This window comes from Rhodamnia argentea, chromosome 10 (genome assembly GCF_020921035.1).
Source record: "Rhodamnia argentea isolate NSW1041297 chromosome 10, ASM2092103v1, whole genome shotgun sequence".
NCBI lineage: Eukaryota > Viridiplantae > Streptophyta > Magnoliopsida > Myrtales > Myrtaceae > Rhodamnia > Rhodamnia argentea.
The window spans coordinates 7540031-7565264 of record NC_063159.1 but is presented as its reverse complement, the minus strand read 5'-3'; the positions used below and the strand labels follow the sequence as shown (position 1 = coordinate 7565264).

The 25234-nt window shown below is 38.1% G+C and overlaps 2 protein-coding genes across 2 annotated transcripts in view; one reads left to right on the top strand and one right to left on the bottom strand.

Annotated features, from left to right (window-relative positions):
• The window catches only part of LOC115750563 (protein FAR-RED ELONGATED HYPOCOTYL 3), an 874908-nt gene that overhangs the window by 73217 nt on the left and 776457 nt on the right, over window positions 1–25234 (bottom strand). The window lies entirely within an intron of this gene.
• On the top strand, window positions 17428–18890 carry LOC115750620 (uncharacterized protein At2g39795, mitochondrial-like). Its single transcript, XM_030688105.2, has 3 exons — window positions 17428–17769; window positions 18130–18449; window positions 18578–18890. Exons 1-3 carry the CDS (start codon window positions 17506–17508, stop codon window positions 18735–18737), a joined length of 744 nt encoding a protein of 247 aa, XP_030543965.1. The 5' UTR covers window positions 17428–17505; the 3' UTR covers window positions 18738–18890.

Here is a 25234-nt window from a genome sequence, read left to right as displayed (position 1 = left end):
TCATCACAATAGCGTCAATCATACTTGTCTTTCAATTATTTAGTACAGGTCTGAATAGATCTGTTATCTTTCATTTGCTGATGGGGGCAATATTTGATGTAATGAAAAAGCTAGGCAGAAAGTGGTTTTGTCTTGATATATAGAAAAGATATGATTGATTGAAAAGTTTTGAAAATTATTAAGTAGTTCTAAAAACTAGAAAAATTTTGATTTGACATATATCAACGATAATTTTTACTAACGTACATCAAGTTATCTAAATGTATCCAAGCACATAGTGTTGGCATTAGTCACATGCTAGCCTACTTTTTTAAAAAAAAAAACGAGTCTAAATAGGTCATAAATGGGTCGAAAGGATTAACTCGTCAAAGAAACGTTTGCCATTCTGACACGCCTAGCTCTTGTACATGTCTACTTGTAAGAAGCTTTGGTGAAAGATGGCCGCCCTTAATTTAGTATGCACTTACCATATTGTTGTTTCTGGATACACCTAGACTGATGAGGACATTATAACAAGATATACTAGGACAATGAACAAGGCCAAAGAAGTGCTAGATAAAGTCAAAAGGTATCACTGCATCCAAAGAAGTTCACCACTATATAAATTAAATTCAGAGGCGACTTGTGAAGTTCAAAGAGGCGCTAAGCACTTGAACAAGTGTGCAAGATCGATGGCAAGTTTTCCGGTTGACATTCTTATTGAGATCTTCTTGAGGCTCTCCCTAGAACCTTTAGTCCGATTCAGGTGTGTATGTAAGTCTTGGAATTCTCTTCTCATCAGCCCCGATTTCATCAAAGCCTATCTTGAGAGATCGATTAAATGGCACAAATTCAATCTCCTTAAGTATGATTTGGACAACTTTTCGAGAGTACAAGTTCGCCATTATCCCAAAAATGAACTATCTTATCTCAATACATCGTTTGTCAAAGATGGCGAAAAATTCAAATTAGTTGATTCGTGCAATGGAATTGTTGGTCTAACCACTTTTGACAGATAAGAGTCCTCACCACTCAAAGGTCTTTCTATGGAACCCGTCAACTCGAGCTAACATAGCCCTTCCTCAACCCAGCTATCCTGTGTCAAACTTGGTTGGATATGGATTCGATCTCTCAAGTGGTTATCCAGATGATTTCATAGTAATCAACGTGAACATACATTTTGGACAAAGCCCCACTTATACCTCTCAAGTGGAGGTGTATAGTTTTAGAAGAAATTGTTGGAAACAACTCGGCAACATTTTCCCCCCATCGCTTACCCAACGCTAAGGCGATCAAGTCGTCTTCGAGAATTTCATCTGTTGGTGCCCTTGTTTTCGCCTTAACTAACTCGTCACATTGCTGGTCCTATTCGATGTAGTTAAAGATGTTTTCCAAACAATAGAATTTCCAGATATAATGCCTCCTGAAGAGAAACATATCAGCTTAATTATTGCATGGAAGCTTGTCTCTAATGGCACATAACTCATCGACGGGACGTTATGAAGTATGGATCATGAAGGAGTTCGCCGTCCGCGAATCGTGGACCAAGTTGTGTACGATTGGAGTGTCTTCGAGAAGCATTGTGCGCTTTAGGCTACTTGGGTTTTGCACATTCTGGAGAATGTTTCTTCGTGAGCAGAATGTTTCTTCGCATTCAAAGTCGATTCCTACTTCAGCACTCAACTTGTTACTTGTGTGGAGAGTTTGATTTCCCTCTCGGCCACAAACAATGTCGACCGGTAGCTGTTCGGAAGAATTGCTTTTCAGACTAAAGAAGACGCGTGGAGAAACATGTCTTTCCAGAAGTAAAGAGACTTCTACTTGTACGATTAAGATTGTCTCTTTTATTTCCATGTGCTTTTCCTGACGTAGCTCTTATATGATTTTCAATTTATAAATAGATTGCTGTTTAATTTGTTTGAGGTTGATTTTACTAACACATGAACAAAAAAAAAAAAAACAATCTTGGGTTTCATACAAGCCACGATGCTTGGGAAAAGATTTTATGTCGCTAAAATATTGGTGTGTATTGAAATTTTAAGGGAACTTTGTATCAAATAAGGGAATGAATTGGCCATTAAAAAATAAAAAAAAAAGGCCCGATTCTTCGACTGATCAAATTTTCACCGGCTGCATGCACATGCATGTCACGTGCATATTCCGACAGCTGAATCAGGGGTATAATTGTCCAAAGGCATCTTAATTTGCCTTTTTTTTTTTTCCACTTTTCTTCCCTGTTCATCTTCTTCTTCGTCCAAGACGCGGCTGACCCTAAACATCATCTTCCTCGTCAATGTTGAAGATAGGCATTAGATTAATGTCGGCCAAATCGAGGCACCGGAGGGAGGCGAGTTCAAGGGCCGCGGGGGGGCAGCTGGGGAAGGCGGTGTGGGCTTCCCAGTTGTAGTCCCGGCAGAGGACGAGGTTGTTGGTGGAGCAACCGGCGGAGGTGTAATTGTCGTAAATCCAGGGGCAGAGGTGCTTACGAGGGAGGAGGTTGGCGGAGTGGACGTGGCCGCGGTAGAGAAGGCAGTGCTTGACCGCGTTGCTCCCAAATCGTTCTCTCTTTTGCTTTCCCTCTACCCATCTTCTTCTTTTGGTTCCAGGCCATGGCAGAGCTGGTGCTTCATCATCTTCTTCCTCCTCAAATTTGCTTCACCATGATACAGTCAGGGAGCAATCTCTTCTGCGCGGCCTCAGATTCAGCCCTCCTCAAAGCACCACCGCCGTCTCTTACATTGGCGCTCGTGCTGAAACCTCCCCTCAATTCAGAATCTTTCGCATTAGGGGATGAGTGTCGATGGATACGTGAAACACACCGAAAAAGAGAGGGATGTCATATCTTTCGTTTCTCATGCGCCTATTTGAAACAATCATTCCGGTGTTCTTGATTTGAGCATTAATCTTATGCCTGTCTTCTACGTTGACGAAGAAAACGAGGAATAGGGACAACCGTGGCTTGGATCAAGAAGAAAATGAACAGGGTAGAAGCGAGAGAAAAAAGGTAAAATGTCTTTTGGACGAAAATACCTCTAATCGGGCTGCCGAAATACGTACATGAGATGCATCTGTTCGCCGGCCAGTGAAAGTTTGATTGGTCGGCTAGTCAGGCCCTTTTTTGAGACTAAATGAGTACTTCGGGCTCTTGATTTTGATAAAGTCAACTTCAAATCCTTTTTTGAGAAAACGATGACATTTCAGATATCTATTTGAAATTTTCCCTAGATATATATCTCGAGTGATGTTTACAGGACTCATAAAAACCTTGATTGAAGGAATGAGCTTGGGCCAAATTTATGGTATTTTTTTACTCCCCTTTTTTGATGCTAAAAACTCTATCACAGTTTATATTTAAGGCTCTATTTATTTTGGGCAGAATGAATGACTTGAAAGATATATTCTGAAAAATGAACACTTGTGTCGCTTATGGAAATGAATAAACGCAAAATAATTTCATTGTCTACGAAAATATTTAGACATAAATTATTGTTGATAATGAAAATATTTTTTATTGACGAACAATATTCACTTTTTGCAAAACATATGGATCCTACATGTATCTTTTTTTTTTTTCATATTGATATATCTTCCGATATCAAAGGCGGATTATGCAAAAAAAATAATTGATTATGAATGTGTTTTCCCCTTGGCAAGGTACTTGAGGGACAATGTCAAATTTTTTGCCTACTAAAATGTCAATTCATGATAAAGAAAAGAGGTTAAACAGATTGTCATGAGAAGAATGTTACATCAAATGGCTGTGAATACTACGCACAAGCTCATCATAGATTACTTAAGGAAACTATCTTCTTGTGTATGTTTCTTCTAATGATGTTGTGCGTCTTTATAGACATGTAAAAGTAGTGAATGAGAACACAATAATGAGAGAGGTTTTGCTAGCCTAACAATCTTTGAGTGACTATGAGAATAATAGCACGTTATGAGTTACAAATTCTTAAAAGAATAGACCTCACAATAATTTTTAATTAATTGTTATTTGGTTTTTTTTATGGCACAGAATGTTAGTCTCACAGTTATCAAGATACTGTTATATAATCAATTTTCTAACGAGAGACACTTTGACACCCTAGGATTTTTCGTTTAAGTAGTTTGAAAATGGAGCTTATGGATGAATTCAACACCAAAGTGCATGAGGAATGATTGAACTTCTGCTTCCGCAATGATAAGCTAAAGCCCATGTAAAGAGTGAGCGTTTTCACACTTGGATCTCATGTGTCTCTTCGTGCGCTGGCAAACCGTATTGTATTTACTAAAGCTCTGTTTGGTTCATGAAAAATGAGTGATTTGAAAAATATTTATCTAAAAATAATTATTTGTATAGCTTATGAAAATGAATGAACAAAAAATATTTTCACCGTCAATGAAATTATTTAGATGTTTATTTTTGTTTATTTTCATTGATTAATAATTTGAAACGATGCAAACGATTATTTTTAAAAAAATATTTTTGAATATTTTCATAAAATAAACAAAGCCTAATTCAAAGTACATCCATGGTGTGTTCCACAGCAGTTCTTTTTCTTGGGAAGCTGGCTTGACCGGGAACTTTTGGTAAAATATACATAGCGACCAGGCAAAGAGAAGTTTTCATAAAGTCCAGAGGCATCATTGTATCCAAAGAAGTTGGCAGCCATTAACATGGAAATTATAAGCAACTCGCGAAGTCCTAAAGAGATTATGTAGAAAAGTTTAGGACATAATTGGTATCCATACATAAACCTGTTAAAATGGGTTAAAAATCATTTCTTAAACCATATATGATGTGTTGAATTGTTTTATGAGTTAGTTATGTTAGATAAAGGGGTCATAAATGGGTTTAAAAATGATATGAGTGTTAAATATGTCGGAAATGAGTTAAAACTTACTTAAGACCCAACTTACCTCTGTGACTCTCTTTTCATTTTTTCTCGCCCTCATTTACTCCGGACGCTCACTTAAGTTTGGGTATGAGTTTTCCTAGATTAGGTTAAATATGGAAGTATTTTAGGAAACGGTCGGGCCGGGTATGAGTCGCGTATGTGTCGGTCGGGTTTGAGTCACTAGAATTGCATTGCATGAAAATTGATCACAATGAATTAAATTGGTCTATATGGGTCGGACCCTTTTCGATCCGACCCACCCGTTTGACGGGTCTACCATGCAATAAGTTTAGCACTGATTTCACAATCTTCCCCACTATCTAATGCGCAAGAATTTGGTTAAAAGATCAAACTATGCGATGTGGTTGATCTCTCAAGATGAGCTTTGATGAGAGGTGCTCTTAGGAAGAACATTTCAATTCTACATTTACACCCGAATTGAATTAATGGGAACCTCAATAAGAGCTCCATTAGAAGGTCAACCGGAAAGCTCATCCTTGCTTCTGTCAAATTGTTCAAGTCCACAATTCCTTCTGACTTTTTTTTTTTGTCCACAATTCCTTCTGACTTTGATGTAAACTATAATGATTTTTCATTGGAGGTAGCGATGCCTTCTGACTTCACGAGAAGACATCATTTTGGCCCTCTTGAATTATTGTATCTTTCGATAAAAAAAAAGAAGAAGAATTATTGTATCTTATTAAATGATTTTTGTCGATTGGAGTTCTTTTTTATTGACAAAAAGAAGGGTGGGATGATCAGCGCTGGCGATTCTTTTGGAACATTACAGAGATTACGTCGAAAAAAATCGTAACTTTTTGAAAACCAATGACTAGTAAAAAATCCACATTTTTGACATTTATTCTCAGTTACCACATACCGTTGTAAACAATTGTAAAACGTGGTAATTTTAAAAAAGTTGAAGCTTACGAAGTTATCCTCTGGGCGATGACAATAAACATTTGTAAACAATCACAATTAAAATAAACTAACTTACGACATTTTTTTTTCTTGGAATAGAACAATGAACAAGGCCAAAGAAATGCCAGATAAAGTCAAAAGGCATCGTTGCATCCAAAGAAGTTCTTCACTATTTATACAAAAATCGGAAGCGATAAGCGATTCGTGAGGTTCAAAGAGACGTTAACCACTCGAACAAAGGTGCAAGATCAATGGCAAGCTTACCGGTGGACATTCTAATGGAGATCTTCTTGAGGCTCTCCTCAAGAACTTTGGTCCGATTCAGGTGTGTTTGTAAATCTTGGAATTCTCTTCTCACCGGCCCCTCTTTCATTAAAGCTCATCTCGAGAGATCGATCAAATCACACAAATTCAATCTTCTTAAATACGATTTAGATAACTTTTCGAGAGTACATGCTTGCCAATCTCCCATGAACGAACTATCTGATCTCGACACATCATTTGTCAAAGATGGCAAAAAATTCAAATTAGTTGGTTCGTGCAATGGGATCGTTTGTTTATCAACTTTTAGCCGCAAATATCCTCAACGCTCAAAGATCTTTCTATGGAACCCATCAACTCGTGAGAACATAGCCCTTCCTCAACCCAGCTATACCGTGTCCAACTTGGTTGGATTTGGGTTCAATCCCTTAAGTGGTCATCCGGATGATTTCATAGTAGTCAACGTGAATATACATTCTGAACGACGCCACAACTATACCTCTCAAGTTGGGGTGTATAGCTTCAGAAGAAATTGTTGGAAACAACTCGGCAACACATTTCCCCCATCGCTTACCCGACACTTAGGCGATCAAGTCATCTTCGAGAATTTCATCTGCTGGTGCCCTTATTTTCGCCTTAATCACGAACTTGTCACATTGTTGGTCCTGTTTGATGTAGTTAAAGGTGTTTTCCAAACAATAGCATTTCCAGATATAATGCCTCCTGGAGAGAAATATATCAGCTTGCTGGATGGACGCTTGTCTCTAATGGCACATAACTCAACGACCGGACATTATGAGGTATGGATCATGAAGGAGTTCGCCGTCTGCGAATCATGGAACAAGTTGTGTATGATCGGAGTGTCTATGAGAAGCGGTGTAAGTTATCGGTCGCTAGGGTTTGCAGATTCCGGAGAAGTTTTCTTCGTAAGCAGAAGGTATAGGAGTTTACGCTTGAAATCTCCCACTTACTTGGTTCTGTACAACGTGCAGAGTGAAAAGTTCGAGGAACCTAAAGTCGAAGTCGATTCATACTATAGGGGCACTCGACTTGTTACTTGTATAGAGAGTTTGATTTCCCTTTCGTTCACAAACAACGTTGAGTAGTAGCTGGTTGGGAAAAGCGCCGTTCAGACTAAAGAATTCGTGTAGAGGAATATGTTGTTCTATAGTAAAGAGACTTCTACTTGTATGATTAAGATCCTCTCTTTTATTTCCATGTACTTTCTCATAGTATAGCTCTTAGTATGGTTTTCAATTTATGGATGGATTGCTGTGTAAATTGTTATCTGGTGAATCAATGAACGGGTTAGTAGAACGCAAGTAGATGTTCATATGATGGAGGTAAGAAACGGGAATGCCGTTAACCTTGTTTGAGGTTGATTTTACTAACACATGAACAAAAGAAAACAAATAAAAATCTTGGGTTTCATGAAGGCCATGATGCTTGGAAAATGATTTTATGTCACTAAAATAATGGTGTACGTGGGAATTTTAGGATATGTAATAGATGTTGATGTTTAGAGTTAAAGAGAAATAACGACATAGTGTTTATGTGGGCTCAATCCGAACTAAGTATTTGGTTAGTAATTCAATTGCTTTCCCTTAGTGATTACCTCTGAAAAGGTCGCGACAGGCCATGAGCACCAAGGTGTTTTAATAGTAATCCATAACTATTTTGCCGTTAATTCTGGGTGGAAGAATCGGCAGTGGATGACTTTCTTGGCAATTAGAGATCGATGTGTTGGAGCACACGTTACATGCGTGTTTGAAGTTGAGCAATTGCCTATGAAAGGAAATTGGTATTTACATGCTTGAGAAAGCAATATTTGAAGTGATGAAAAAGTGAAGCAGAAAAATTTGAATATTTGCATTTTCTTTCTTTGTCTTGATATATAATATCACATGTGATTATTGAAAAAAAAATTTAAAAATCATAAAATGGTTTAAAAAACTAGAATATTTTTTTATTCACATGTATCAACATGTTTACGAAAATTTTGGTTGACAAATATAAAGTATTGTAAATACATTTAAGCACATCGTGTTGACACTTGTAACATGGTGTCCTTTCTAACTCTTGTATTAGAATGGGCCTAACAAAAATTTGGGAAAATTATATCTACCCTTTAGGTTAGAAAGGTACACTTTAGCCCAACGCGAATACAAATGTTGTTACGACAACCAAGTCCCACTAAATTGGTATTTACATGCTTGAGAAAGCAATATTTGAAGTGATGAAAAAGAAAAGCAGAAAAATTTGAATATTTGCATTTTCTTTCTTTGTCTTGATATATAATATCACATGTGATTATTGATTTTTTTTAAAAAAATCATAAAATGGTTTAAAAAACTAGAATTTTTTTTTTATTTACGTGTATCAACATGTTTACGAAAATTTTGGTTGACAAATACAAAGTATTGTAAATACATTTAAGCACATCGTGTTGACACTTGTAACATGTTGTCCTTTCTAACTCTTGTATTAGAATGGGCCTAACAAAAATTTGGGAAAATTATATATACCCTTTGGGTTAGAAAGGTACACTTTAGCCCAACGCGAATACGAATGTTGTTACGACAACCAAGTCCCACTAAATCTTCTCATTAATTGCGTAGTGCACATAGATAAAGTTTAATTATCTCTCATCAAATCTTGTATCGCTTGAAGAAGTCATAAATGAAACAGATGAAAAGACAAAACCATTAAAATGCTCGATTTTTTTTTTGCGGTCGAATTTAAGATGCTCGATTTAATTGAACATAATAAGAGCAAATTAAGGGTATGGATCTTTCACACAGCCTTCTTATTAATGGACTTGGACAAGAGTTAAGCGTGTTTGAATTGAGCTTAATTGTTGTTAAAATATGTCTCGAGTTTGAGCCCGAAGTAAAATTGTGAATATTCCGAATCGAATATTTTATGGACAATTGAAATTGAGCAAAACACAATATGCATGCGTTTGATATCTTTTGGGAAGATTGGATGAAGTTTGTTTGAAGTCTAAAGATATCTACCGCATCTTGAAGTAGGAGTTTGATCGTGAGAAACAAAAAAAGAAGAAGATAAGGTCAATAACTAAAGGCTGTCAAGATAACAACAAAAGAGGAAAAGTTTAAGATGAGCTTTTCTTCTTGGACCGGTCAAATAGGAACTTTTTCGTTGACCCATGTTGGACTCCTTCTGGCGATGGGTTTAATAATATATATTGTGGGTTTTGCGTTCCTTGTTCCTAAAATATAGACGCAGAAGGTCTTGAAGCACAATTTTTTTCTCAAAGTGCCGTGGTTAAGTCCATAGGTGCTGGGTGCTTGCATGTCCAGAGAAAACGAAGGAGATTTCTGGAAGCGCCGGTTTCTAAGCGAGTGCTTGATATTGAGATTTCGTTTTGTTCGCATAATTACATCAAGAATTCAAGTGTCGAAGCCGATTAAATCTTGAGGTTAGATTTGTGTTAATTCCTTTGCGAGATTGAGAGATTGTTTCGCTAGGAATTGTGGGCTAAACACTGTGTGCGTTCTTCGATGTAATTGGGGTTTGGGAAACACCGAGAGTGTTTGAGTGATTTGAGTGTGGTTCTGTAATCTCCGTGTATCACTCGTTCTATAGTGAAATTCGTTGCTGCTCTCCCCGTGGACGTAGGTTTCTACGACCGAACCACGTATATTTGGTGTCCGATTTATTTTCTTGTTCTGTCTATTTATTGTTCGATCGCTTGGTTCCGCGCAACAATTGTATTCGGGTGGTGAACGTCTTGATCCGGCTGTTCAAGAATGGCAAACGTGTCTTTGACGGGAGGATCTTTCAACTTGCTTATGACATAGTTAGACACGTTTTATGAAACAGGCAACATGTTACCAGCGCCAGCACAATACGTTTGGAACTTCATATACGTTGATCAATGTTGAGACACGCAATCTTCTAATCTCATCCTTTCGTCTTTGACGGTTTTGGGAAAGGCTTGTAATATTGCCGTGTATACCATAAACCATACTTCGTCTCCCATTACATCGCACGATTAGCACTGACATTGATTATTTTTTGCATTTTTTTAATTTTCCAATTTTTCATATATTTTTTACTTTTCTTTTCTTCCTTTAAATTTTCCAACGAGGGTTAACGGCCATTGGACAAAGGCCGCGAGGGCTCTCACTGGCCACTAGGCAAGGCTTAATCAGCGTCACTCACCGGGCTTTACTAGAAATGAAAAAGATAAAGAAAAGATAAAAAAACAAAAGAAATATAAATAATTCAGAAAATAAAAAACAAAAAAATCCACAAAAATTTTAAAAAATCTTGAAAATTGTTCACGTCAGTTTTGGCCATGCCACATAGGACAATAGCATCCACGTTAGCGGTTTCTTGCTAAAATTGGCCAGAAGGGCTACATTGATAAATTGACATAAGATTTATGGTTAATTTGGCCAAATTGAAATGTTTAAGACTAAATTGACATCCGTATGATAATTATAGATTATTTGGTAATTATCCCTTTCTTGATGTTCTAGTTAATTTTTAGATCGTGATAGTAAAAATTGACAAACGCCATGCACTGATTCTAAATATAAATCCTAGTGGAGTTTTTAGTTTCCAAAACAAAAGGACAAAAAAGTAACCCAAGTAGAAAAAATGATATGAATGGTTTCTGCCCTAAATTCGGCCCAAGCACAGTCTTTCGATCGGGTTTGTTATTAGGCCTACAAACATTACTCAGGCCCGCTAAGAATTTTTTTTTTTTTATGAGAGCAATTAAGACAATGCATGTCTATTTAAGATAAGAAAGAAACATGTTCAGGCTGTCAATTTGAAACTCGAGATTAATTGCGCCTAGAAGGCTAATTGGTCCTTTAAACTCTACATCACATGAACATTGACTTACATTCCAATAAGCAGACCATCGATTCAACAGGTAATAAAATTACACAACAACTCATTCACGAGTTCGAAAAAATATTAAAAGCTACATGTTGAAAAGTACACGGAAATGCAAGAGAGGCTATTAATCATACGAATTGAAGTCTCTTTAACATAGCACAATGTAAGTCAAACTTTGTTTGTGGATGAGAGAGAAATCAAACTTTCTGCACAGGTTACCATTTGAGTGCTATAGTAGGAGTCCACTTTGACTTCAAGTGCCTCAAACTTTTCACCCCGTACGTCGTATAAAACCAAATAAGTGCGAGATTTGAATCGTATACCGACATGCATCGTATTTACAAAGAAAACTTCTCCAGAATTTGTAAACCCTAGTGGGCTATAGGGCAAGACGCTTGCTGTAGACAGTCCAATCGCGTACAACTTGATCCACGATTTGCAGACATCGATCTCTTTCGTAATCCATACTTCATAATGTCTAGTCGATGAGTTATGTGCTATCAGAGACAAGGATCCGTCCAGCAAGCTGATATATTTTTCTTCAGGAGGCATTATCTCTGGAAGTTCTATTTTGCAAAAAACATCTTTAACTACATCAAATAGGATCACTAATGTAATTAGTTCACGGTTAAGGCGAAAACAGGGGCACCAACGGATGAAATTCTCGAAGATCACTTGATTGCCCTAGTGTTGAGTAAGCAATGGAGGAAAAATGTTGCCGAGTTGTTTCCAACAACTTCTTCTAAAACTATACACCTCCACTTGGGAGGTATAGCTGGGGAACTTTTCAAAATATATGGTCACGTTGACTACTTTAAAATCATCAGGACGACCACTGAAGGGATCGAATCCAAATCCAACCGTGTTTGACACATGAAAATTGGGTTGAGGAAGGGTGAAGTTTTCACGAGTTGTTGGGTTCCATAGAAAGATCTTTAAGGGGTGAAGTCTCTCATAATCGGAAGTGGATAAACAAATAATTCCATTACACAAACCGACTAGCTTGAATTTTTCCCCATCTTCAATGAATGATATTTCGAGATCAGATAGTTCGTTCGTGGGATGACAGTGAATCTGTACTCTCGAAAATTTATCCAAGTCATACTTAAGAAGATAAAATTTGTGCAATTTGATCAATCTCTCAAGATGAGCTTTGATGAAAGGGGGGCTAGTGAGAAGAGAATTCCAAGATTTACATACACACCTGAACCGGACCAAAGGTCTTGTGGAGAGCCTCAAGAAGATCTCCATTAGAATGTCAACTGGAAAGCTTGTCATTGATCTTGCACGCTTGTTCAAGTGCTTAGCATCTCTTTGAGCTTCGCAAATTGCCTTCTGATTTCAATGTAAATGGAGGTAAATTTCTTTGGATACAGCGATGGCTCGTCTCTTTATTTGGCGCGTCTTTGGCCTTGTTGATTTGTTATATATCTTATAAAAATGTCCATATCAGTCTAGGGTTATCAAGATGAGACAATCTAATGGATTGCCACACAAAAAAAAAAAAAAAACAAGAAAAAATTTATCTGCCAACATGGTAAAAGCGTCACTCTTTACCCCAACTCAAATTTGGATACTGTCGCAACAATTAAGTCCGCCTAAATTTTCTCATGAATTGTTTACTGTGCAAATGAATAGAGTTTGATTCTCTCTCGTCAAAATTGGAATCGGCTGAAAAGTTAATCAATGAAGTAGATAAAAAGTAACGAGTCGAATATGAGAAATTTGAATTTGTTGCTTAGAAATAAGCACGATTTAGATGAATATAACAAAAGCAAATTAAATTAAGGGTGTCGATCTTTCGCTCGGCCATCTAATTACAAGACATGTACAAGAGTTAAGGGTGCCGATCTTGTTGATCTAGAAATATGCTCATCGGTCAAATCAAATGTTAAAATCCTTAAGAATTTTCAGCTAGCAACAGACCATTGGATATTTCCATTGGAATCATCCTCGAATATCACAAATTTTATCAATGAGAGTCTTTCTATACTGATTATTCAACGTGATACTTGTAATGATTTTTATTGCTAGCAAAAGGGATGGTTATTTATTTTAAGTCACGACATTCATGACGAAATGTTTAGTCATTTACATTTTGCTATACTCTGGCTTGGTGTAACCTCTAATTTCCCTCTAATTTGTTCAATCTGTCTTTCAAAAATTTGTTCAATACAACGTCATCTAATGTTGAAGAAAACCCTCATTCTGAATATTTTGGTTCCGACAAAACTATCTTTATTCGGAGAGAATCTGTATAATGGTTTTAAATCTTTATTGCAGGAGAACAAGTGAACAAAAGTTCATATTGATCCAACTTTGACAATCAGACTTAAATGGAAGTAGTCATGTATTTGCTTCTGAAGGAGTTCGGATGGAGTATGGTACTGACCTAGAGGACTTTATTGGAGCTCAGAGTCACTGTTTTAAGTCTGTTCGGATTTAGAGAGTCTCTATTTCTGAAGACTGCTTCTGAATAAAGTTCGAATTCATCGATATATCCCAGTCAAATTCCGAAGACCCATGTTTGGTAGGTTTTCGATGTTGGCGGTATCTTTTTATAGAAGTTCGTAATATTTGATTGACAAGATTATTTTTCAATCAAATCAGGAGAGCATCTACGATTAAATATTACCTTCCAATTATAAAATTTGAAGTTTATTTGATTCGCTCTATTTTTGGCAATCGAAGATTTAGTTATATGGGCGATCGAATCTGAAGAGTTCAAACTCTACTTCAACGGCTACCATATCTTCTTTGATACGGTCTCGTTCAATTACGATTGATAACGTCCAATTAATGATTGAAGAGCAATCCTTCGAAGGATTGTCCAACGGCTAGTTCGGAAGCAAAAGAGTATAAAAGAAGAGCCATGGCAATCGGCAGAGTAGAAGTGAGAACATACAATCCAAAAAGGCTGAGTGTTTCAGATTGAAATTCGTGTTTTTCAAAGAAAGTAAAGTTACTTTCTTGGTGAGGTTTTTGTAAGAGCGATTGAGAGCATCATCTCTTGTAATCTCCTTGAATTCATTCTAGTGAAATTCAGCTAATCGGCTGTCGTCGTGGGAGAGTGGACGTAGGCCTAACAAGCCGAATCACTATGAACATTGCGTGCAATCTTCTCTTCCTTGATCTTTTAGTTTTCTGTTTAGATTATCACTACATGTATTCCTACTATTTCTGATCAATAGTTTATTAAAACCGATTCAATTCCGCATTAAATTTATTTTAGTTCAGAATCACCTATTCACCCCCCTCTAGGTGATATTGGCATAGGGATGAAGATGAATAAGAAAAACAACAAAAAAAGAAAGAAAAGGAAAGGCAAGAAAAGAAACTCAAAAATATAATAAAAATTGCAATAATCATCCATCATCGACTGTGCCACATAAGACGATCGGTTCTAAGTAGGTCGCTATGTCAGCAATTTTCGACCAAAATTAGCCAGTAGGGCTAAATTGAAATATCGTCAGAATATTTAGGACTATATTAGCCAAATTTAAAAGTTTATCAGTGAATTGCTGGCCGCACGATAAGTTTAATGTTTTTTTGGACAATTAGCTCTATCGAGATAAGCTTTGATGATAGAGGTGCTACAAAGAAGAACATTTCAAGATTAACATACACAAATGAGTGAAACTAACGTGTTGCTGGGAGCTTCGATAAGGTCTGTTTTAGAAGGTCAACAGGAAAGCACTCCACTGTTCTTGTAGAGTTGTTCAAGGATCAATTATCTCTTTAAGCTCCAAGATTGCTTTCGATTTCAATGCACATTTTTGGCCCACTTGAATTGTTGTATGTTAATAAAAGGTCTCTGTCAATCCAGGGTAATCATATGAATATAATTCAATGGACACATGTAGTATGTTATCGTGAACTCGTCAATGCAAAATTAAAAGTTTGGATGATGGTTGAAGATGTAGTTAATGACGATAATTTTGGTGCGACAAAGTTGGCATACCTGATCAACTAGAGATAACACTACGGGGAAAAGAGCATTGTGTGAATTCTTTATATTCCACAATGAAGAGTACATGTTTCTAATGGACCTATCAATGATTGATTAGTGGTGACTCTTAAATAAATTGATTTGCATGTTCAATTGATCAAATTAATACCTCGAAAGTTGCGGTTGGTATGGGCTTGGAAGAGTTGGTGCTAAGTCTTAGGGCTTACTAATCCATTAGCTTTCCTCCTGGGTGGTTCACCTCCAGGAAGGTTGCGACAAAAAGTATAGAGAATCGAATCTTTAGCAATAATATGTCTCTTTTGTTATAGTACAACATATATTTATCCAACACATTATTAGTCTTAAAAACAAAAGCTACCCAATGACGAAAGATTAAACTTCTTATGCAAATACCAAACTCTTTCATGATCCATACTTCATAATTTCCGGGTGATGAGTTATGCACTGCTAGAGACAAATATCCATGATTTACATACACATCTAGGCCAGATCAAAGGTCTCGCCGGTGTTAAATTGGTTTACCACATCGCTGTTGAATTGGTTTACCACATCGCTTGATAACGTGTCCTATATGCCCTTTTTATTTATGTGGTCTCCTTCCAACTATCAACACTTAAACTTTTGAGTTGGATTTCCTGACACGGTATCAGAGCCATTGCCTTGGGACTTTAGAAAGAATTTTTTTTTTTGGTGCCTTGCTGCTTTGTATATCTTATCAAAAGCTCTTTGTCCGGTCAGCTTACCAAGAAACAACAAGACCGTGGGATGTACCTACGTGTTTACTGGGAATTAGTGAATGTACTGCAATCAGCTAATGCACGAAGAGATAAATTACAATCGCAAGCACAGAAAAAGACTAGGGAAGGAAGTTCATTTTACATGGGATCGCACTCATAATACTCTGAATTAACACAGCAATCAGTCATCAACTCGAAATCAGATCAAGAGCTATATTATGAAAAGTACATGAAAATAAAAGAGAGAATCTTATTAATACAAATGGAAGTCTCTGTAATAGAGAATAACATACTTCTCTCCATGTATTCTTTAGTCTGAAAAGCGATTTGCCTCACCACCTAATTCCCAACATCGTTCGTGGGTGAGAGACAAATCAAACTCTCTACACAAGTAACCAGTCGAGTGCTATGGTGGGCATCGACTCCATCTGCGACTTCCAGTGCCTCAAACTTTTCGCTCCCCGCGTTGTACAGAACACATTGAATGGGAGATTCGCGGCGTACGCCCATTTTAGAACTCTTTAGGAAGAAAACTTCTCCAGAATCTGCAAACCCCACTGGCCTGTACCTCACATGGCTTATCGCAGACACTCCAATCGTGTACGATTTCGTCCACGATTCGCAGATGCCAAACTCTTTCATGATCCATACTTCGTAATGCTGCTTCGGTGAGTTATGCGCTATTAGAGATAAGCATCCATCCAGTAAGCTAATATGTTTCCGTTCAGGAGGCATTATATCTGGAAGTGCTATTTTTTGGAAAACATCTTTAACTACATCGAATAGGATCAACAATGAGACGAATTCATCGTTGAGGCGAAAATAAGGGCACCAACAGATGAAATTCTTGATGACAACTTGATGGTCTAAGCATTTGGTAAGCGATGGAGGGAAAATGTCGCCAACTAGTTTCCAACAATTTCTTCTGAAGTCATAGACCTCCACTTGGGAGGTACGTTTCCAATGGTCTGCTTCTACTTCATAATGTATATTCACATTGACCACTTTAAAATCATCTGGATGACCAGTTGAGGGATCGAATCCGAATCCAACCAATTCTGACACTTGCAAACTGGGTTGAGGAAGGGCTCTGCTTTCACCGGTCGATGGGTTCCATAGAAAGATCTTTGAGAGTTGAGGGTTCATCCAGTCAAAAATGGACAAACAAACGATCCCGTTGCATGAATCAACTAATTTGAAGTTTTTGCCTTCTCCGAAAAATGAATAATCGAGATCCGATATTTCATCCTTGGAAGAATTGAGAATCTGTACTCTCGAAAATTTGTTGAAGTCATACTTAAGAAGATCAAATTTCTGCATTCTGATCGATCTCTCAAGATAAACTTTGATGAAAAAAGGGCTGGTGAGAAGAGAAATCCAAGATTTACTTACACACCTGAATCGGACCAAAGGTTTTGCAGAGAGCCTCAATAAGATCTCCATTAGAACGTCAACTGAAAAACTTGCCATTGATTTTGCACGCTTGTTTAAGTGCTTACTTGAGAGGAACTCTCAGATATTATCAACTCGCAAATCTGCATCTTGCAATTGAGAATCACCTCTTATTTATAGAGGGACTAGAACACTTAAACTAGGAAACAACAAACTAGGAAATGTCAAAATAGGAAAAATTAAATTAGGAAACATCAAAATAAGAAATCTTAAACTAGGAAGTATTCGACCAAAAGAAACCCGAATCAAATGCATATTATCAATGAAATATTCTAGAAATCCAGGAAATATTCGGAAGATTTCAAATCTCCCTTGTCCTGTCTTATTTCAATCCGAGTCTACGTTTTGGTTCGCTTTTGTCCGTCCCTCTCCCCTTAAACCCTATAAACCCCGGAAACTCTCGCTCTCTCCCCTCTGAAACTACTAAGAAATGGCCTTCTCTTCTATTCTTCGCCGATCGGCCTCCTCTTTCGCGTCTCTCGCGGTCCGTGCTCTCCGAAGCCAGCGGAATTGCCACTCTGCCATCTTTGCCGCTCTTAACCAGACGAGGATCGTTTCCAGTGAGAATCGTCTCAGTCCGTTTCTGCCTCCTTCTTTTAGCTACTCCACGAAGAGGCCGAGCTCCGACGAGAATCTCCTCCGAGTCCTTGACTCGGAGATACAATGCGCTGAGGAAACCATCGACCGCAATCGGGTGAGTGAAAACAAGGATGAAATTCTTGTAGGCAAATGATTAAACATTGCTTGTTTTTTGCATAAGGAAGAGACATGTTTCTAAACACAACAACTGGGCTTTTATTTTTCTATCCAGGATCATGCCATTAATTATATGCTTTTGCCCTTGTTTTTTATGCGAAACTGTGCGGGATGTGCTAGCCTGCTAGGGGAGAAAAACTAACTATATACTAATTTTGAATTTCTTCTTCTTGAGAAACTCTCCATCTGCATCTCCTATCATATACAATTCAAATAAGAAGTCTCAAAAATATGATAATGGAGGGCTATTCCTATATGAGATTCACATTTTCTTTTGAACTTATGACGTTGTTTATAGGTTGAAGATGCACCAGATGGATTCCCCTTTAAAATTGAAGACAAGCCTGGATCTGCCACCATTACACTGTCAAGGAAGTATGAGGGTGAAGAGATAAAAGTTGAAGTCAGCTGCCCTAAATGCGTGACCAGTGATGACATCCAGGCCTATAGTGATGAGAAGGAGAGCATTCCTCTAGTCATAAGCATTGCCAATGGGAGCGGACAGTGTATTAAATTCGACTGCGTTGCTTACACCGATAACCTCGATATTGACTGCTTGGGGATTAAGAATCCTGAAAACTCAGAGGACCAAATTGCTTACGAAGGGCGTGATTTTCAGTAAGCTCTTTTTGTTTTCCTTTCCCCCCTTATCTGTAAGATACACAGTTGGTATCTTGTCTAATTACTGTCACACATAGTCCCTCGACCTAACCATTTCACTTTCTCTTGTGCTCTCTCTTCTCCAGGGATTTGGATGAGAACCTGCAGAAAGCATTTCACAAGTATTTAGCGATTAGAGGAATCAGAGCCAGCGCAGCCAATTTCTTGTATGGATACATGATCAACAAAGACAGCAGAGAGTACTTGATGTGGTTGAAGATGCTCAAGAAGTTTGTCGAGGCGTAATTTTGTTGGGGGCGGCGTCGCTTGTTAGGGTTTCAGTCTTCAGTTCTGGTGCGAGATCCTCCATTGCAATAGCTTATTCGGTCTGAATGTAGACTACCATGGGTTGTCCACTGCTTGAAGGGAACATCTTTAATCGAGAGAGCTGAAATTATTATTTATAAAATAAGTTTTACAATGCACTTGTTTTTTTAAATGCCGCTAGTCTACATGCAGACAATTTGTTGTTGATTATGATTAGCTGCTCATTACAGTAATAGAAGTGCCCCAAGTCCGATTCTGCCAATTACATAAATTTGTTTTTGCAAATTTCCATCGAGGAGAAGTGTTTGCTTGCGTCGAATTACCAGTGAGTCTCCTATAACTGTGACCAAGAGAATAATCACGATATTTGGGACACAGATCTTAGGAAATTGTTTAACAACGCTTGGAAACTACCGGCGCAGGACTGAGTTTGCAAATCCAAATCTGGTCAGGAAATAAAAGATCAAATCCACTAGAAAGTACAGAGAATGGTGCTGTGGTTGGGCCGATCGCAACCTTATTTTCTTCGGCTTTTCAAGCCATCCATACGCCCCACAGGAGCAGGTGATTTGTGAGACATTCAGGAAAGTGGGATGCGATTCCTGTTTTGCTGGACGCAAACAGGAGGAAGAAGGAACAAGGAAACAAAGAAAAATGGAATAAACGAAACGAAGAAGCAAAACTTGGCACCAATGCACAATCTTTGCTGCAATTAGAGAAGAATGGGAAGAAGTCAACCGCGGTGACTGACCAGAAATCTCAAGGGAATGAAAAAAAATCCATAAGAAGACTACGATACTTGCGGTAACATATGGGAACTAAAAAAGTTGTAACTGCCAAGACCAGAATCGACAGAGGCGAACTATTCTTCTTCTCTCAATAGCTTGGTAAACAAGTGAACTCCGAGCGACACTTCACAACGATAGCAGCATCTAAAAATCAGCTGCACTTGCCTGCCCCTTTGCAAGGGGGTGAATAAATTATAAGCAGCAGCAGCAACAGTTGTTGCACCCCACTGGAAACAACTTAGGACTGGATGGGGAGGTCTCTGTGGGTGTAAGTGACCCCTTTATCACCATCCACCAATTGTCCATTCCCGTAGAATCCTGCAATTAAAGAGAAAAGCGAATTCAACCACTCACGTGAAACCAGAATACCCAAAACAAAAGCAGCATCATCCGGCATTATATTGGCATTGCTGCATGGTTTTAACTTGCTATATTTCATTCGTGAACGTACTTTTAGTTTAAGCATCTGTATATTCAATATCAATGGTTGCACACTTATTGGGGATGTGTCGAATGACTTGTTTCCTCTTCTTGTTTCAGATAACCAAAATTGAAAAACTAGTTCAGAATCCTACCATCTTGTGGTTAACAATCCTTCAACTCCAACTGGACCCCCAGCATGGAGGCCATTTGAAAGTGCTCTCCAGAATAAATAATCCATGATCCAATTGATTACAGTTCAAAATTGACGAAAAATAAGACTAGTACCTCTGTAACCTGTCCAAATCATGCCTCCGTCACAGAATCTCGTGCAAGCATTGTGAAAATATTCATGATCCAATTGATTACTTGCGTTGCAGGCTGCTGGATAATCTGCCTTTGTGCCCACAATGATGCGTTTTTCCATTTCCGTGTTCGCAGACTTGTCAACGTAAACGTGGCATCTTCCATCTAGCAAACAAACAGTGTGATTAAATGCAATCGGTCAATGATCACATTCTTCTCGTAAAAGATAAGAAGAAATATAAAACTAGCATGTCGGTTCTTTCTCACCAGAATGAACAAGAGCAGGTATTTCGGTTGATTCCATGATTTGGGAAACCAGCTTGTTACTTCCTCTTGGTATTACTAGATCAATAGCCGATACACAAAAATTCCTCAGAGAATTGATTTCCCCAACTGATCATGACAATAGACGCCGAGACATTAGATAGATGTTCCTTACACATTTACTCACCTTAAGCAAATCTTGTATCTCCTCTCTCGAAGATACAAGTCCAATTAGTCTCCCACCAATGCTGTCTAGAATATCGTCGGTGACGACCTTATGATTTGAGAGAATATGAGAAACGTGATGCAGTAATTTCATTGCTGGCCAGATCCTATCAAAATAAAATTGTAATCAGTAACCTTATATAAATTAAACCTTGTGCAGAATGGTGTTTGATCACTTGGCCTCTTTACCCACTTTCAAGACCAAGGGTAGCCCATTCCCACTTCGAACAGCTGATGAAGCTATCTGTCACAATATTAGAAAAAAAAAATGACAGTTATTCATACACGTTGTTAGCTAAGTTATAGCTCAGTTACATAATAAAAAACATCAAATATGAACTCTGACTGCATCCCTACTTTGTGATACCAAGAAATAAGATCAGACTCCTTAATGTTGCAAAGAAAAACACACAGAGATAACCTAAGTAAAAAGCAATACTGGTGCTTGTGTGCAAGCACTATATCTATGTCAACTATTAACATGCATACCCAAGCTTTATTGGATCAACAACTCATTTCAAAAAATACCTTCATGCAATTGCCATCATTTTAGAAGCATTGATAGTCACCGATCCACATGTCTCAAGGACACAATAAATACTTGAGGTCAAGCATGCTTTTTTGTTGCACAAGAGAATCCCTGTGCACTACCTAGTAAGGTTGGACCATTCTCTATGAGACAGTTTAAATTGCTCCAATGTTTAAAAAATCAAAATAACATATCCAAAAAACAGATACTTAAGACAATGTACCTCCTCTTGCAGCCCAGATTAGACCCATAATTCGGTCCTCCCAACAGATGAAGATCCTTAAGTAATTACCTGAACTAGAGCATCAGATGAAGACTCAAAAAAATGAGCAGGACAACCAAAGGAGATGATGTTTTCTCTAGGACAAGCCCATCAGCAAGCTGGATGCAAAATCAACTAAAGAATGAGAAAAGCTATGAAAAATCACTAGCATTTCACATGAAGAAGACCTATTTTTCTAGGAAGTCAACAACCATTAGTCTCATTCTAACTTCCTTATCATTACGCCGATGATTTTTCTCAGTGGTAGGGATCTTGTTTAAGGTAAAACAAACTCAAAAAGAGGTTGATGTATGCACTAGTATGTCAGAGAATAAAAGAAGCTCAAGCAAGAAGTGCTTAAGACCCCTTCTTTTACCTCTGTTCTCTTCAAAACGCGCCAAATTGGATCTTCCCATTTTTGCAAGTACGTGAATAGAATTGGCAAGGCTAGTTATCTGCATTCAGGGGGGAAAAAAATGTGATGTGTTGAGAAAACCTCTTACTGGGTTTGATGATTAATTAGACACTCAGATCTCCAAACTTTCCAGGCATCAGAGCCAACAGAGAGATCAAAGATCTTTCGTATCCTGCCTTTTCTGCAGAAGCAATATCAGCTTCATTATCTGTTCTTGATTTGCTTCGAGCGCGTCAGCTATGTCAAGCAGGATGTTTCCCCTATCCTCAGATGATATGGCCTATAGAACAAATAGAGATTAGCAAATTGTAAACCAATATGATCCTGGCAAGGAAAAACCCAGTCTAAAAGTATAAACTCTGCAGTGGAAGGCACCAAAGCTTATCTTTCGGGAGGACTGGGGTCAGAGTTGGGGGGGTGTGGTGGAGGGGTGGGGGTGAGTGGGGGTGTTTGTTGGGGGGGTTTGTTTGAGACTGTCGAAAGACTAGAAAATTAGTATATCAACTTAGTAAGCATGTGATAATTAGAAATTTTTGGAACCGTCCATGAAGGATGTTAAATATGTCTTGAATTTTATGTATCCGGTTCGGTTCATCACCTGACCCGATATATTTTTGTGTGGCCCAAAAGTGGAGAAAAAATTAAGATTTAGATCGTGACGCGGAGAGTTGGGCCGATAGGGCTCTATTTATACTGTGGTTAGGTTTTTTTCGTTTGGTATTGAGAATTTTCTTTACATGAAAGACTCGTGAGTCGTGTGCTTTTGTTTAGTCGATAAGACCGACTTACGTAATAAGTACTCTCTTTGATTATAGTGGAATCTTGTTTTGCCTCGCCCGTGGACGTAGATCACCTTGATCGAACCACGTAAATCATTGTGTTCTGTGTTCGCTTTCGCATTTGTTACAACAAAGGAAAAAATATTCAAGACCCAACATCTGGCCCTGCAAGTTGCAACTAGAAGAATGTGCCCCTCATTTGAATGAGAAGTCAAGAGAAAGAAGAACTAAATAAACAACTTTATAGACCAGATCTTTCGGTGGTTTTGATCGGGCTAGAGGTGTCAAATGGGTAAATCGGGTCGGGTCGAATATGATCCGACCCATATTGACCCATCTAACCCGTTTTGACCCATATTACCAAAACACACTAAACCTAATTTAAGCTTTTCACATGTATATGTTACCATGGATAAAAACTTCACATCAAATTAAAAATAAATTAAAAAAATACAAAATTAATAATAAAATAAAAAATACAAAAAATATATAAATTGGAATACTTATTAAAAAAAAAAAGGCTAACGAAATGGATTGTGACCAATTTTTTTTTGGTCGGTTGTGACCCGTATTTAACGAGCCCATTTTCGTATGGGTAACTCGTTTTTTGAAAGCAGATATACATGTGTTCGATGAATTTAACCGACCATCAAGCATGTTCGACCTGAATTACCTAACTCATTTTTCGACAGAATCTCAGTTCTCGAATTCATGTCCCGGAGCAAAATCATGCATCAAGCTCCACCCCATCTTTAGGGACATCAACACAGAGTAACTCCTGCAGGGCAAGGCAACAAAACACAGGCATATAACACTTTCAAACTCCAAAAAACATCGCCATTTTCTTGTTTTTGGTATTAGGAGTTGTTAAAAATCGATCAAACCTAGCCATTAGACCACAATTTATGACAAGCAACAAGAATCCATTTGGCATCAAATGCCCGACAACGCGAAATGCAAAGACTTGCCACTTTCGAAACAAAATAAAAACGATCCAACATACCCATAAAAACGAAATACAATCATTACAAACCATCTTCAGAAGAAGCAAAGAGGCAATATGAACATCTTTCCAATTAGCGGATTGAGCAAATTAAGTCCCAGAATTTTCAATAAAAAATGCAAATTTACCTTCATCAAGGAGAAACGTTTCCCATAAACAACCATCAAGTGGGCATCGGAATAACTTTGTACTGTCATTATCCAAATTTACATTCATCTAGTCCAATGAAACCAAAATCCACAAAAAAGAAAAAAATGACTGTCAATCTAGATTCATGATTTCAATTGTCTCCTGATATATACCGCCAAAACCATATTTGAAGAACACATGGTACGACCAAATCTGAAGGAAGAGCTTGCAACGATAAACCCAAGAACACAGTCATATGACAAGAACTCAATTTTTTTTTTTTGGTCGGACAAGAACTCAAATTAAACATATCATTTATGACCCAAGTGATAACAAAAGATGTTTTTGCTAATACTCACGGCAGAACCAAACACATATGAACCGAAGACAGCCACCAACGTGGTGAGAACAAGACCAGGCGTGACTGAAGAAGAAGATGAAGAAGATCCACCGCCCCCTTCATCTAGACAAATGGTTCTCTTCACAAGCAGAGGAGTTCTTGATGGCCTTGCTGCTTCTGAATCTGAACTCTCCCTGTTCATTTTGTTCGTCTTTTCTTGAAAGACCAAGAACTGTAGTGATGAGACTAAAGGTGAGGGTGACCACTACGCATGGTAACACTTCTGCTTTAGAAATCAACTTCTGGCCAGAAGTTGATTTTTTTACTTCTTCTCATAAACAGAAGTTGATTTTTCAACTTCTACTCTAGAAGTTATTTCTAATCAGAGAAATTCGTTTGGTAACGGTTGAAAATTTCTACTTCTGAAATATTATTAACAAAAAATATTCTATGAAAAATTATTATCGGGGGCCGAAAAATTTCTATTTCATTTATGAAATTTTTAAATTTCTTTAAAAATAATTTTTATTATTAAAATATTATTTAATTTTTACTTCGGCGGCCGGAGATGGCGATTTGGCGGCGGCGGCCGGCGCGGTGATCAATGGTTGGCTGCGGTTACGATCGGCGAAGATTGGAGGCTATCACCGGGCGATGGTCGGTGATTGGTGGTTAGTGGCGACGGTGGTCGATAGTCGCGGGAGGCAATTGTAGGTGGCCGACGGTGGTTGGCTATCGAGGACAGTTGGGGGGTGGCGGTTGGCGGAGGTCTACGGTGGGCTGGTGCAAGCGATGGTCGGCGGTGGTCGTGGGCCGCGGCTTGTGGAGGTTGACAATGGGCGGTGGCCGGCGACGATCGGTGACGGTCCGCGGTGGCGGAGGTTGTCGGATGTGGGTATGATCGAAAAGAGAGTGAGGATGTAATAAAAAGATGGTAAGACGAGAACTACTTCTTGAGTTGGAGAAGCTATTTTTTTAACATCTTAAATTGGGAGAAAAATAGATTCATAAGTGGA